Raw genomic sequence first — 16,224 nt, 5'->3', positions numbered from 1 at the left:
GCAACCTATGCTCCATAACTCGCTCTATAGCTTTAAAGTATGACATTAACTTAATTCCTCTATAATTCGCACAATCATTGTGCAATCACTTTATTCTTAAATAATAGGATTAACACACTCATTTCTCCACTCATTGGCATCTTATTAGTCTTTCAAATAGTATTAAAAAAGTTTAGTAAGCAAGAAATTCTTAAATTTCTTCCTAGCATTCCCACCTCTATTGAATATCATAAGCGTCTAACAGCTTCACGCCTTCATTTTTCTTTAAATCATTCTATTTCATTTTATAAACGCTGCATAAAAAAAAAATCTTTATATTCATAGGTGCTAAGGTCACTATAGTCAATCTTATTTCAAAATTTTCATAAAAAGTTTTAGCAAAATATCTCAATCCACCTTTGGTTGAATATCATTTCTAAGAAAAAAGTATTTTTGATCTTCCACCTATATACACTTCACTTTGAACTAAACCTTACTAATCTATCTCTTTGCTTGGTAACTTATACGATGTATCTTTCTCCTCTTAGTATCTAATCTATTATATAACTCACTAAAGCTAAGAGGACTTGCAGTCGATATATTGATTTTTTTAGATTCTTAACGGAGTTCTTTATAAATAACTTTCCATTTATCAGAATTTTTAAAATAAACCAATTTTTAATAACAAATTTCTTTATTCTTTAATCTTTTTGCACATTTGGATTCTTCACAAACTATTTTATCTATTGAGTCTTTCTCTTTTGAATCCAAGCACATCTTTTGCAATATTCTTATATCCACTAGTCATTTTTCCCATCATAACATTAGCATCTTCATGCACATATAAATCTTAAGATCTAAAATCTTACTCTAAAACAATATTTGTGTTCATATTATTTAAATTGCTCATCTATCTTCTAGAATATCTCGTTTAACTTTATTTTATTATCTGCCCATTTATCTTAAAGTTTCCAAATACTGATAATCGAGTGGGTACTAAATTCACTCTAACGAGAGACATAGACATTACCAGGATCTTTTCATATGAGGAAATTTGATTTAGCAAAGCTGCATCTCTGCGTACCATTGAAATTGCCATTTACCTTTGATATGGAGTGTCATGCAGTTGGTCGGTTCACTTCCTAAAGCCTTTAGCAGAGAATTATACATCCACATATTTTTTCCGTTGATGTGATATTTTTTTATTAATTAATTTTTTTCTCTATATTGCTCCTGAAGGAGCAGTGTAGAAACTTGTAACTATTAGAAATGACATGCCATAATTTATATAAACGTCTGTTTCATATGCTTATGGCCAAGAAAATTTGTCATGTTCTATTATCTTTGCCACTGTTTGAATTTCACATGTAAGAAGCCAGTACAGGGTGTGGGGTAAAGTAACTATGTTAAAATCCCTTAGACATACCAAGGAAGGGGTAAATAAAACTAAGGCTAATCACTTCATGAAGCATAGTGGATGTATGATTCCAAAAATAAATAAGTCGCATATATCGTGGATGAGGAAGACGCGCAGGGCTCAAGGATATTTCTGTTATAGTGTAGTATTGTATATATATCTTTTCACAAGGTAAAATTGCTGTAAATTTGTCTCGAGGCTGGTCTGTCCTGTGAGGTCTGTAGCGAAGCCTCGATGTCGCTGAGCGTTATGCTTCACGGAACTGTAATGCGTAAATGAAAAATAAGTAGCAGGATAAATAATATCTCTCCGTATGTAAGTGAAGCATAATGTGAGGTAAGGTGTGTAAAAACAAATGCATGCATGACATTCAGAGTACAAAAATAAATAAATAAACACACCCTAAGGGTACCCTCCAGGCAAGGTACCCGCACAGAAAAGCATTCAAACGGTGCCCACTAGCACAAATAGGTGGCCTACTCTACAGGCCTAAATGACCATAATGATCTCTAAGGCTCACAGAAAAAAAAAGAAAAAAAAAGGGAGGGGGGGGGTATCGTACCCAAAACTGGAAAAGGCCAAAATCCTAGCGATGCCCACTTCGTGTGAGAAAACAACGATGCCCAATGGCACAAGTAGGTGGCCTACTCTACAGGCCTAAATGATCCTAATGGTCTCTAGGGCTCACAAAAGGGGGCAAGCTTTGACCTATAGGGTCAAAGCTTCGTCAGTGAACTAACCTAAGGCTAGCTACCTAAACATACTAGAATACCTATTAACAAGCAGTGTGTGATGTGAAGCAGTTCCGATATATAATTAAAAGAATTTGCTTTACAAGTTGCAGAGATTATACCTGACTGCATGTGGCGCTGCCACTTAATAGCTTATAAGCAAATGGTCCCGTTTAGTTCCCGATCATTAAGCTCCAATGTACCTCGCAAGAAAAGATAACAGAGAAATATATATATGAGCGTAGATGCCATTCAGAAAAGAAATGTAGATAAACAACGAAAATGTAACTAACAGGAAATTAAATATAGCTAATAGGAAATTCAATAATTGCATCTATAGAACATGTATATGTAACAAGCATTGAATTAAGGTTAATTTTCATTGGTTGATTATTAATGGGTTAAAGAAAACTAAACCTAGGAAAACGTGTCACTAAATTTTGATTTTGATGTCTCTATCCTATAAGGAACATGCATCCTAAGTTTATGTTTTCTAAGACTCAGTCCTTAATTTTTGTCCTTAGATATCACTAGTGTTATGGGAAACGAAAGGATGTATTTTTCTAACTCTTATAGCCATTTGCACATGTATCCAAAGATTTAGGAATTCATAAATGAAATAAGCCAATGAGTAGAAAATTAGTAGAAATACAAGAGCTAGAAAAAGAGAAGAAAGAAATACGACAAAATGCTAGAAAGAACGAATGGAAACTAAAATAATAAATGGAATGTTGGCATTTTGTTATTGAACATGCTTCTTCGAAGTCGAGCATGTCTCTAAGACACCATTCACTCCCATTCAATATGATATGAATAGGAGAGAAGGTGTTTAAATGCCATTCACTGTCCCCACGATCCAATTAAGACACTTGAATGAGACTCAACTCAAACAACTAAACCTATCCTCTAAACAAAACTCCAAACGACAAAGAGAAACAAATCCCCAAAATAGACCTCTCACTTAAAATCCAAAACAAGATCTTACTACCCACTAATCCCAAAACCACTTAGGAAACAAGTGCAATCAAGAATGAAGATAGCTTCCCTATGAAATACTACCTCGTTCCAAAAAAAAAAGACACCAACGAGTCTACCACACAAAGCTAATCATAAAGCTATGAATTCTAAAACAACTCATGAAAAAAAAAAACTTCAAATGAAACGACACATGAAAATCTAACAAAACACCTTCTAACACAAAACAATCAAGTGCCTCTTTCTCATGTGGAGTGGGGTAGGAATCCATGGAGCATTACAACAAGAAAGTTTTATAAAACCTCTCATTATAAAGCGTTCACGAAACTCAAATCATCCAATTTCTCAACATAAAACGATTCGCAAAATACAATTCACAAAATTCATCATAAGGCTTTCAAAACATAGAGCCATTCATAAAATCTTTCAATACAAAACATTTCCTAAAACTTCTCAATCATAAAGAAATTCACAAAACTCTTACATTAAACAAATTCATAAAACTTTCGTATAAAGCATGCAACCTTCTTAAAATGTTTTGTAAAGAAAATTGCAAATACCTCAACACCAAGCCATTTATGATACCTCTACTGCGTATGCTGTTTTGAATTTCATGTAGAATTTAAGCAAGTAGAGAGAAAATAAAGAAAGGAATGCAGATTTAAGAGGGCATGGAAGACATCTCATCGCCTAACGACAATTCGAGAGGAGTATTTCATATCACACATAAGAGTGATAGTGCAGCTCCTCTTTTCTAATTTCCACATGGAACATTGCAAAGCATCTTATATTTATTTTATCACAGTAAGCTACTAATGCATATGACAAATTTAATAGAAGCTTTCAAATTTCTCTCCAACAACCAAAAGAAGAACCCTTTTCAGATTGACACCATTTAACCAAATAAGGAAAGAAGCCTTCAACTCTTAAAGGCAATGAAATGTGATCAGTATTCAATCCAGGAAACATGCTATAAGGAAAGTCTTGAACATAAGAACCCATATGCTCATATACATGCTTTGTCATTAACGAATGACTACTTGGCAACGAAATGAATTTCAACACATTGTTTCAAAGAACTCTAGGCTTGTTCTCCATAATTTTAGAGGGAAATTTCAGCAATATTGCATTTATGCCATTGTATAGCAATTCCGAAACATAACCTTCTCATAAGCAACAATAATGTAAAAAAAATCAAAGGATGTCATGGCTTAAACAATCACCTTTATAAAGTAAACTTTATTTCAAACAAACTCCCACATGCATATTAACATAACAATCCCAAAAGCACTCGTTGATGAAACTCTACATGATCATCAAATACTATTCATGTAAAAATTTGGAATTAAGGCTCAATGTAATGCTCTATATGTTTATACATATGCAAGATCATGAATCATGATTAGCAGGCTTACAAATTCATATCCAAGTTTTGTTTTAACATAAAGTGAACCAATGCTTCCCCCAACATTCATGTATTTCTCTAAATAACTTATAAAACCTTCAACATAAAACCCACAATTTTGCATTCGGACCATATATTTCTCCAAATCGAAATATGAAGCATACTAGATATCTTCGATGATATTCGTAAATTCAACCTTTAATCATCAAATGTAAAACTATTACTTGCCAAGGATTCGAACTCAACATCAGAATATTGGAAAGAAGAAAACAATCATACTCCACTTAGCAAATCAAAACTTAAATCATATATCCTTCTTCTACCAAACATAGCTCAAGAGATTAAAAAAAAAAATCATGATATTCACATTTCAAATAGTAAGATACTCACCAAAGGAAATGAGTTATTCCAAATATCCTCCACCTCGTTATCTTTTGTAACACAATGCACAAAGACATCTAATGCAACATGAATTTAAGAAGAAAGTCCCCCATCATTTTTACTTCTTTTCTTTTAGAGAAAAAAAACGAGATCCATCTACAATCATTGAATAAAAGAAACAAATTCATGAAGGAATGACCTTCAATTCCACACATATTCCATCAAGTAACTAAATTCATAACTATGCTCATCCACATACTTAATTAATCACGAATGGTGTAATCTCTTCCCATTTCACTCGAAACTTTAGCATGAAAGAGATCGTGATTGAGCCACACCCTTCTAAATATATTTACTAAAACACAATCATTGCATTTTGAATCAAGTAGCTCAATGCAATCCATGTCTAACAATCATAGAAGCATAGCAACTCTTTTTTTTAACCAACAATAATAGGAAAGCTCATAAAACACCATAATTTAAGCAATAAAACCACAACCCAAACAAATCCACAAACCCTTGATATCGAATGTGAATGCAGTATCCCAGCATAAGCATATACATGATCTCCCAATATAACCAGAACTCTTTTCATTGAATCATCACAATTGCTATAATCATTGAATCCAATCGGTCAGCAAACAAATGTTTAAGGTTTGAAAGATTTCTTTTAAACATAGAATGAATTAATTTCTCCAATGACTGTCGTTTTTTTTTTTTTTTATCAAATGCCAAATCCATCAGATTACCTCTCCACTGCTTCAAAAAGAAATGGCTAAGGTAAAATATCATTCTCTGTTTTAGGAGTGAGGGTGGCCAATACCAATATTCCACTTGATGTTATCTTATCAAAATAAGTACTAACTCATCCAATATAGCTCATCGTATAAAAGAACTGAATTTAATTATTTATAAGGAACACAACTTGCATGTAAGATTCACATCGTCATCAAAAATCAAGAAACTTGCTCTTATAACATGATACTCAAAATCCAAAGCATTTGTATGGTGGTATTCAACTCAATATCATAAAATTTTCTCAGATTTTCTTAGGGAATATAGAACCTGTTTCATTGCTTATACCCAAAAATGAGTGTAAATGACATTAAGGAGAAGGTAGAAGGAAAAGGGGAAGAAGGAGGAAGAGAAGGGAATATACTCATCTTGCAGTTTGGGTCGGTCCAGCCGTCGGGTTCGGTCCTGGGGGTCGGACGGGAGCAAGGAATCGGTTCCGTCTAGGGCTTCGGGTGCGAGAAGGAAAGGTGGACGTCCGGCCTGGTCTTCCCGCAAGAGAGCCGAGGGAAGAGGCTTGACTAGGGCAGAACGTCGGGCAAGACTAGGGAGAGGCAACTTCAGCCCGCACTTGCAATCACGAACCAGGAGGTGTGAGGAATGCTTTGGTCGCTCCTATGGTTCGCAAACCAGTGACTAGGGAGAAGGGAGCTCGGCCTGACTTCGTGCGAACCGAGAAGAGGCGGAAAGAGGGGGCTTTGGCGTTGGGTATCTCACGAACCAGAAGAGAGTCGGGAGCAAGGGAGCTCCGTCCCCTTTGTATCCAAAACCGAGAATCGGGAAGAGGGAGAGCGGCGTGGGGGCTTCGGCCTCTTCTCTGATTCACGAACGGGAGGGGACTGGGAGCGAGATGGAGGCTTTTGGCCTCAATTAGGGCATCAAGGGAGAATTCGGGTGTGAGAGAGAGAGCCGTCCGATCAAATTCTTGATCCAACGGTGGGACTCCAATTGGCTCAAAAAAAAAAAACAATCAAGCTTTGATTAGGGCTTAGCTAAACCCATGGGGCCGAAATCAAGTTCAAAATCGATTAAGGTTTGGTTCGATCCGGGTCAACTCGAACTCGCCTCGACTCGACCAAAATTAATTCAATAAAATAGGATAAAATAAATCGAACTCAAATTAAGTCGGTTCGAATCGGATCGGGCTCGATGAGGCTCGATCAACACAATAAAACACAGTCGATGACGAATCAGGACAAAAACGAGGTCAACATGAAGGGGTAAACCTTTTAAATACTAAGGCATTATCACTTCATGGAAAAGCATAATGTGGATGTATTGATTCCAAAATAAATTAAGCTGTTCAACTTCTGGTGGATGAAGAAGACTGCTGTCAGGAGCTTTCATAGGCATAACTTAATGTAATAGGAGCATGTAATTCATTCTTTTTCACATCAATTGCGTTACACATTAATCTAGTTTGATCTTTATGAAACCTGCAAAGAAGATTTCCTGCTGGAGGAGGTTTGCTAGTTCTCTGCTTCCAAATTTCGAGTCATGCATTGAGGTTTACCATTGCAAATCCATATTTATTCCTTTATATTCTTAACTTTCCATTTTTCTGAGTTGAACATAATTGTTTCCTTTTAATTTGGAGTGTTTATTTGTAATGAATCAAGATTCCCATGCAAAAAAATAAATAAAAATTAAAGAAAAGAAGAAGAGATGAATTTGGAGAAAATTTGATACAATTTGCCCTGTAAGTGCACATCTTGTTAGTTTTATGTGGAATATGATTGTGTTGATCAATTGGATTGTACTGTTGCTTTGGACCTCAGTTCAATTTGTTATGCTCGTTGGGGAGTGCGGGGGGTCCTCCCCCTGCTTGGGTTCGAGTGCTTTGTACCCGAAATATTTTATGTACAATACTTCGACGTTGTGTACCTGAGCGCCCCGACGCTGTGTTCTCGAGTGCTCTGACATTTTAGAGTTTGCCGGGAGAAACGACAAAGGGCAAAACACCGCAGTGCTCTAGACTTGGTGCCGCAACACTATGTAGTGCCGCAGAGCTGCGGGTTTGAGTGCTACAACATCATGGGGATAGAGGCTTGAGTGCCGCAGCACTGCGAGGCGGATCAGATAGTTTTCTTTCTTGTTTTTCTGAAGGGTGGTGTCCATTTGTGTTATTAACTTGATTTTTTCTTGTGTTTTGAGTGTTAGAATGGTCCTTGTGAGAAGAGCAGCCAGAAGAGAGTGAGAGAGAAGAGAGATCTGTATTTATTTCTCCTAATTTTTATAGTGAAAAATGATAAAGAAAATTGCTCAGCCCGCCTAGCAGTGCCACAACACTCCAATCTCTATCTCCAGTTTGTCTAATAGCGCTGTAGCGTCGGGGTCTTGAGCGCCGCAATAATGGGGTTTGGAGCACCGTAACACTTCACTTTCTATCCCCTGCCCGAGTCGTTGCGCCCTGTGCTATGCTCTTTGTTTGCCTCCAATTAAACAAAACAACACCACAGTGGTCGGGTGCACAGCGTCGTAGCGTTGTACTGTTGTATGTTAACCAATTCTTATCATTGGGATCGGCTTTATTCATATGTTGAATGTTACATGTAATGGTATTTTTGACCTACTCAAGTGTTTTTGGATAAGGAAAATGTAGGAAACAACAGTTGTAGGTTCTATTTAACAATTTCTTATGTGAAATGATGATGTATACTCCAAGTGAAGCCAATGTTGCAAGTGAGGCCAATGTAAGTTAATTTTAGAACTGCTTGTCATGTCTTTTAAATACAACTTCAGCTTGTCAAATACACCATTCCATTCCTTCACAAAATCATCTATGGCATTGCGCTATCATTAGTCATCTCCAGGTTTAGGCATTGCTTTTGTAAATCTCTATTAACTTTCTAAATTATGCCTCGATAATACAAAACTAGTTTTTTTTCTAATTATGGTTTTGAAAGTTTTTATTAACCATATGTGATATTTAACACATGGCACGTTCCATTTTTAACAACGTTGTCTTTCATGAAATGATTTATTCTGTGTTTCAAGGACTGGTTCATGAATTATGATAATTAATATATACATTTGTTTGATGACAGTCCGATATGTCTCTCCTCAGCAGCTCTGTTGGCTGCTATTTCATCCATACACTATCTTTATCATTTGAATTTTTAGTTTTTGGTATGAAAGCTAATATAAGATATGCAAAATGATGATTTTCATAGCAGTCATTCCATGAAATTGGTTTCAATTGTTACGATGCCAGTTGTGCTCTATTATTTATCTTTTGGCAATCTACTTTATATGATTAGATCTTAGTCTGTGCCTACCATGATATTATAGTATTGCATACTTAAGGGCTATTCTCAAAATCAGTTCCTCCAATACTGACATTGTACCCAAACTTTTCTCATCTTTGTTATTGTATGTAATTTCACTCTTCAATTGAAAGAAGAGTCTCTTAACTTTCATCTGATGTGCAGTAATTGGTGTCCTGTAACAACGAATAACTTGTATTTTGTTGCAGGATTTTATACATTTTACACTTTTAAGTGATGGCTGAAAGCTGGGATGGAAGCTACGATTCCAATATACGAAGTTATGAAGCTAGCAGACACTCTGACGAGAGCTATCATGAAAAACTGCACATTGAGCCTATCTATGAGTCATTTGTCTGCCCGTTGACGAAACAAGTCATGCAAGATCCTGTTACCATAGAAAGTGGGCAGACTTTTGAGAAAGAGGCAATTGAAAGGTGGTTCAAAGAGTGCAAGGACAATGGGCGGAGGGCTGTTTGCCCATTGACACTGAAAGAGCTGAGCAACACTGATCTCAATCCCAGCATTGCTCTGAGGCATACCATTGAGGAATGGACACAAAGAAATGAAGCTGCTCAGCTTGACAATGCCTGTAGATCCCTAGGTCCTGGGGCCTCAGAAGGTGATATTTTACAAGCATTAGATTATGTTGTGAATATTTGCAAGAAAAGTAGGTCAAACAAGCATGTGGTCCGAAATGCTGAGTTAATACCAATGATTGCTGATATGTTAAAGAGTAGCAGCAGAAAAGTGCGATGCAAAGCTTTGCAAACTCTCTGTGTAGTTGTTGAAGATAATGATGACAATAAGGTTGTCTAAAGGTTTGCTAGTAATTTTTGTGGACGTTTGCATGATCTTACTCTGTTATTTTAACTAATTCTTCATTAAACAGCAGGAAGTTATGGCTTCTGGGGATACTGTTCGAACAATTGTGAAGTTTCTATCACGTGATCACTTCCAGGAGAGAGAAGAAGCAGTGTCTCTGTTGCACGAACTTTCAAAATCCGAATCTCTTTGTGAAAAGATTGGTGGAGTCAATGGCGCTATACTTATATTGGTTGGTTTATCAAGTAGTAAATCAGAAAATGTCTTGACTGTTGAAAAAGCTGAAAAGACGCTGGAAAATCTAGAGAAATATGAGAAGAATGTTAGGCAAATGGCTGAAAGTGGAAGACTAAAACCTCTTCTTACACTTTTACTTGAAGGTGATTTCATCTGTATAATGCTTGTTTTTATGTTAGTCTGCAAAGGTTTCTGATTTCTGCTACTGGATAACGGCTTTCCATGAAACATTGACTTATGGACATTATTTTCCTAGGAGACATTTCCCCTCATATCCATATGCTATGTCACAACTTCTCTCTTTTACAATTTATGTTTTTGATATTTGTAAGCGCTCGTCAAGCATAATTTGAGTAATTCATTGTAATTATTTATGTCAGGTAGTTGCTCTGTTTGGGCATATTTTTGTATTGTTTATAAAACTGTAGAATTAAATAGGAATTTTTCCCAACTCTCAGCTACCTCATGAAGAATTATTCGTTGCGCTGGTTGACCTTAGTGCTGGTCAATATGACGATCAAAGTCAGCAAATTTTTCGTTTCTTATTTTTTTCCGATACTTTCAATTTTGTTAAATTATTTAAATTTCTTGAAGTTTGTCAAAGGCATCAAAGGTGTTAACATTCAGTTTTTTTGAAAGAAATTTGTTTTGGGCTGTAGGTTCACCTGAGACGCAGCTATCCATGGCAGAATGCTTGGGGGATCTTGTTTTAAGCAATGATGTCAAGATCTTTGTAGCCCAAACTGCTGGTTCTGCTCTTGTTGATGTCATGAAGTGTGGGAGTAAGCAGGCTAGAGAGGCTGCACTTAAGGCACTAAATCAGATCTCATCACATGAGGCAAGTGCTAAGATACTTATCCAAGCCGGTATCCTACCTCCTCTTCTCAAGGACCTCTTCACTGTTGGAGTTAACCAACTTCCAATGAGGCTGAAAGAGGTATCTGCTACTGTACTTGCAAACATTGTTGCATCAGGTGCATGCTTTGAATCCACTCTACTTGATCAAGGTCAACAAACTCTAGTCTCTGAGGATATTGTCCACAATCTTCTTCATCTTATTAGCAACACTGGTCCTGCAATTGAATGCCAGCTCTTACAGGTACTTGTGGGGCTCACAAGCTCTTCCACAACTGTCCTAAAAATTGTTTCGGCCATCAAGAGCTCTGGTGCTACCATCAGTCTCATACAGTTTATTGAAACTCCTCATAGAGATATCCGCATGGCTTCAATAAAGTTGCTGCATAATATCTCTCCTTTCATGGGTCAGGAACTTTCAGATGCCCTGCAGGGCACTGCCGGCCAGCTTGGTTGTTTGATTAGAGTTTTCTCAGAAGACAATGGGATTACAGAGGAACAAGCAGCTGCGATTGGATTCTTAGCTGAACTTCCAGAGGGAGATTCAGGTCTGACAAGGCGACTTCTTGCTGAAGAAGCCTTTTCGATTATCATTTCCAAAGTTATGAAGATCCGACATGGTTGCATTCGGGGAGGCCGGTTTGTCACCCCTTATCTTGAAGGGCTAGTTAGGGTCCTCTCTAGGTTTACATTTCTATTGGAGAATGAAACTGAACTTATAGCCCTTGCCCAGGAACAAAACCTTGCAGCACTCTTCGTAGATCTCCTTCAAACTAATGGTATAGATAAAGTGCAGATGGTTTCTGCTTTGGCATTGAAGAATCTTTCAAAGCAGTCGAAACATTTGACAAAAGTACCAGAGCCTCCGGAACCAGGGTTCTGTGCTTCAGTATTTCCTTGTTTCAGTAAACAGCAAGTTGTGACTGGGCTATGCCAGGTCCACCGTGGGCGCTGCTCTATAAAGGAGAGCTTCTGTTTACTGGAGGGGAAGGCGGTCGAGAAATTGGTGGCTTGTCTTGACCACAACAATGAGAAGGTGGTGGAGGCCGCATTAGCTGCACTATGTACTCTGTTGGATGATGGGGTGGATATTGAGCAAGGAGTACTTGTTCTTTGTGAAGCCGAAGGGATTAAACCAATACTTGAGGTCCTACTGGAAAATCGAACTGACGTACTAAGGCAGCGGGCTGTGTGGGCAGTGGAGAGGATTCTGAGGACGGAGGATATTGCTTATGAGATCTCAGGAGATCAGAATGTGGGTACAGCTCTGGTTGAAGCTTTCCGCCACGGTGACTATCGAACCAGGCAAATTGCAGAACGGGCATTAAAGCATGTTGACAAGTTGCCTAATTTCTCTGCAATATTTCCCAAGGTTGGAATTTGATTAGTAGGGGTGGGCAGAAGCTTGGTTTTTGTGGTATGTATTTATGATTTTTTTATATATCTTTTTGTTTTGGGTCTAGGTTACTTTGATTCTGGTTTTGTTTTAAATATTGAGAACGGATTCCTTCGTTGTTCATAATGCTCATGATTTGTTCAAGATTTTTTTTTTTCACGTGAGCATTGAGGTGATTGTTTATGTTAGTCAATAAAATTTACTGGATTAGATTTATGATCTGGGTAGGGAAAGAAATATATTTCTAAACTTCTATTTGTTTAGATTGTCACCTTTTTATTTAATTATGACCCTACTACTATTCACCTTGGGATTTTGTAGAGACACTATGGAAAATTTAGCCATTTGTTGGATAGATCCATATCACTTGTGTTTAATTTCATTCAGAAATGCTTGTTATTCTAGTTTTGTGGCAAATGATCGGATTATAATCTACTTGCTTTCATTTCTCTAATAATTTTATGTCTTTTCTTTTGAGCTTTTCTGGAGGACCTGTTGAAGCCAACAAGAGATGGGATTATGATTGTAAGATGCTTAGAATATTATAGTTCCTATTAATAATGTTGTTTTTTGCGTGAGTTAAGAAGCCATTTTAATTAATTCAGTATGTCCAGGCATGCCTTCTTTTATTTCTCAGATGTTTTGAGGCTGCTTAAAGCGGTTGTAATGTACCGTCTACATCAAAGTTGTACCGAGAACTCACTGTATGCTTGATTTGTTGTATGTTTTATATGCTCTGACATTGCACAAATTTTTGGATTATTTGTATATTGTCTAGAATTGTTATATTTAACAAATACAAAGAAATTCTGGAATAGGTCAAGAATTCAACCAATATTAAACCATTCGACGGACATGAACGTGGTAAATAGACTAAGGCTTCGTTTGGGACGGCTTTCTTGCTGCTTCTTAAAGCAGTTTTTTAGTACAAAATTAAAATTTTTATGCTAAAAAACTGTTTTGAGAAGTAATAAAAAAGCAGTCTCAAACGAAGCCTAAGTATGTCATCTCCCTCGTGTATCTTTCTGAATTCATGAACGCTCGGTACATGTGGCAGCATGCATACTTTTCAAATCACTTTTAGGTAGATGTAAGGTGACCAGTCTTGAAGAGCATGTATTCAGATTAAGAAAAAAAGCTTTCAAGTGTTTGTTTAGTCCTGAGCTTGTAGTTTTGGACAAGTAAATCTTTTTATTACTTAAAATTTTGCTGATTTATTTTTCCAATGTGAATTCTACAATTCACAGTGATAGTTTTTGGATTTAAACTATGATTTTCAGGTAGGAGTCATATTAGAAATGATGTAGGTGTGATTATAGATAAGAGTTTGAAGGATAATGTTGTAGAAATTAATAGAATTTGTGATAGAATTATAATTTTAAAGATTATTATTGATATTAAGATTATTAATATTATAAGTGCTTATGCTCCTTAAGTAGGTTTGAATATGTGTTCAAATTTAAAAATTTGAAATAATTAGAAGAACTAATACAAAATATATCTCTTAAAAAAAGAGATTTTTTGAAGAAAATTTAAATGAACATATTGGTAGAGAGGTAGAAGATTTTAAAAGCTTTCATGGTGGTTATGCATTTGGAGCAACTAATGAAGGTGGTAGGACCATATTAGATTTTTTTCTAGCTTATAATTTTATAATTTCTAACATGTTATTTAAAAAAAGAGTGGAGCATCTCATCACTTTAAGAATGGATATAGTAAAACTCAAATTGAATATTTTCTTATAAGAAAAATACATTGTTTAGATTGCAAAGATTTTAAAGTTATTCCGAGTAAAAGTTTATGTACACATCATCGCTTATTAGTTTTGAACTTCAAGTTGAAGTGTTAGAATGTGAAAAATAAAATAAAATGTTATCCTGGGATTAGATGGGGGCATTTGAAAAATACTAACAAAAATATTTTTGAGATTAAAATTCAAAATGTTAAGATTCTGACTGTACATAAAGAAGTTAATGTTATGTGGAAAAAAATATCTTATACTATTAAGAATTTTGCAAAGGATGTGCTTGAAGTATTCAAAAGAAAAGCTCATAATAATAAAAATAGTTGGTGGTGTTACAATGTACAAGAAAAGATAAAAAATAAGAAGCTTTGTTTTAGAAATAAAAATTCAAAAAATTGGGAAAGATATAAAGAGATTCGTAAGGAGTACAAAAAAAAATTATGTGATTTATATAATATATTAGATTTTAAGGAGCGAAAGATATATGTATAAATTAACCAAATAAAGAGATATGAGAAATGAAGATTTAGTTCAAGTGAAGTTCATTAAGGATGAACATAAAGAAATATTTTTATTAGAAAAAGATATTCAATAAATATGGATGAGATATTTTGATAAGATTTTCAATAAAAATTATGAAAATACGATTGAATTTAGTGACCTTAGCGCCCTAAATGAAAATAGATAATTTTGTTTTTGTCGTCGTATTATTAAAACCGAAGTTAGACTTTAAAAAAATGAAATGTGAAAAAGCTATTGGAATCAATGATATTCCAATAAAGGTGTGAAAATGCTTTAGAAATAAAGGAATTTTTTGGCTTACAAAAATTTTAATATTATTTTGAAGACAAAATATGCCAAATCAGTGAAGGAGTTTGTTGATTTTTATTTTTAAGAATAACGGTAATGCATAAGAGTGTGCGAATTGTAGATGAATTAAGTTAATGTGTTATAATTATACTTTAAAACTATGGGAGAGAGTTATCGAGTTTAGGTTACGACATGATGCTAATGTTTCTCAAAATCAATTTGGATTTATGCCGAATAGGTCTACCATGGAAGGTATACATTTATTGAGAGGTTTGATGGAGAAGTATAGAGAGAATAAGGAGGATCTACATATGATATTTATTGATTTAGATAAAACTTATGATAAATTTTCAAGAGAAGTGTTATGTAAAGTTTTATAAAATGGTTAATAATGCTTATACTAAGTCATTAAGAATATGTATGCAGGAGATGTTACTTGTGTTTAAACACAAGGATGTTTGACCAAGTATTTTCTTATTTAAGTTGGTTTACATCAAGGATCAGTTTTAAGCCCATATCTTTTTTGCTTTAGTCATAATATTCTTACTAAATATTTGCAAGAGAATGTACCATGGTGCATGCTTTTTGTTGATGATATTCTTCTTATTGATAATTTTAGAGAGGGAGTTGAAGGTAAACTTGAATTATGGAGGTCAACTTTAAATTATAAAGGTTATTATTTAAGTAGATCTGAAACTGAATACATTGAGTGTAATTTTAGTAATAATAAATCTAGTGGGGGTTGTGATTTTGAACAATTAAGTCATTGATAAGAGTACGCGTTTTAGATATCCCATGTCTGTTGTCTAGAGTGATGGTGAAATAAATGGGGATATTGTTAGTAGAATTCAAGTTCGACGTTTAAAGTGGAGAAATGCATCTGACCTATTGTTTGATAGAAATGCACCCCTCAAATTGAGACCTGCAATGCTTTATAGTGCAAAATGTTGGTCATTAAAAGAGAATTTTAAAATTAAATTAAGTGTTGCAGAGATAAGGATGCTCAGGTGGATGAGTGGCTTTACTCTTAGAGATAGAATACACAATGAGCATATACGTGAAGGTTGGAGTAGCTCCAGTGGTAGATAAGAATAAAGAGTCGCCTTAGATGGTTTGGTCATATAAATTGTCGACCTTCTGATGACCTAGTAGTTAGGAGACTAGATGTATTAGATTTGACCTATGTTAGAGAGGTTGATGTAGATCTAAAAAGACTTGGTAAGAAAATATTAGAAATAACCTTTTTTATTAGATTTAAGTGAACACTTGACTCTTAACATGACACAATGAAGAAAAAGAATTCATATAGCAGACCCCACATAGTGGAATAAAAAATTGATGTTGTTATTGTTGAATTCTACAATTCAAGACTCTAGAGGATTCTTATACTTCCACATCTTGACACTCTTGC

General features: G+C 35.3%; 1 protein-coding gene across 6 annotated transcripts in view; it reads left to right on the top strand.

Annotated features, from left to right (window-relative positions):
- The window catches only part of LOC110098539 (U-box domain-containing protein 44), a 17,290-nt gene extending 4,299 nt beyond the window's left edge, over positions 1-12,991 (top strand). Inside the window, exons 2-6 of one of the 6 annotated variants that reach the window (XR_003699930.1) lie at positions 9,156-9,756; positions 9,839-10,151; positions 10,668-12,280; positions 12,749-12,784; positions 12,874-12,973. Coding sequence is in view for 4 of the 6 variants with exons in the window: in XM_020825401.2 (XP_020681060.1) it covers positions 9,184-9,756; positions 9,839-10,151; positions 10,668-12,247 (2,466 nt within the window). In the remaining 2 variants the exon portion in view is untranslated. Of the gene's footprint in view, positions 1-9,155; positions 9,757-9,838; positions 10,152-10,667; positions 12,516-12,737 lie in introns of those variants that run through there. The other 5 variants (XR_002303353.2, XM_020825401.2, XM_020825400.2 and 2 more) reach the window with 5 other exon arrangements.
- The last annotated feature ends 3,233 nt before the right edge of the window (positions 12,992-16,224 follow it).

This window comes from Dendrobium catenatum, unplaced genomic scaffold (assembly GCF_001605985.2).
Source record: "Dendrobium catenatum unplaced genomic scaffold, ASM160598v2 original_scaffold_268208, whole genome shotgun sequence".
In the NCBI taxonomy this organism is placed as follows: Eukaryota; Viridiplantae; Streptophyta; class Magnoliopsida; order Asparagales; family Orchidaceae; genus Dendrobium; species Dendrobium catenatum.
The sequence above is the reverse complement of the archived record's forward strand: the minus strand, read 5'-3'. Positions and strand labels throughout refer to the sequence as shown.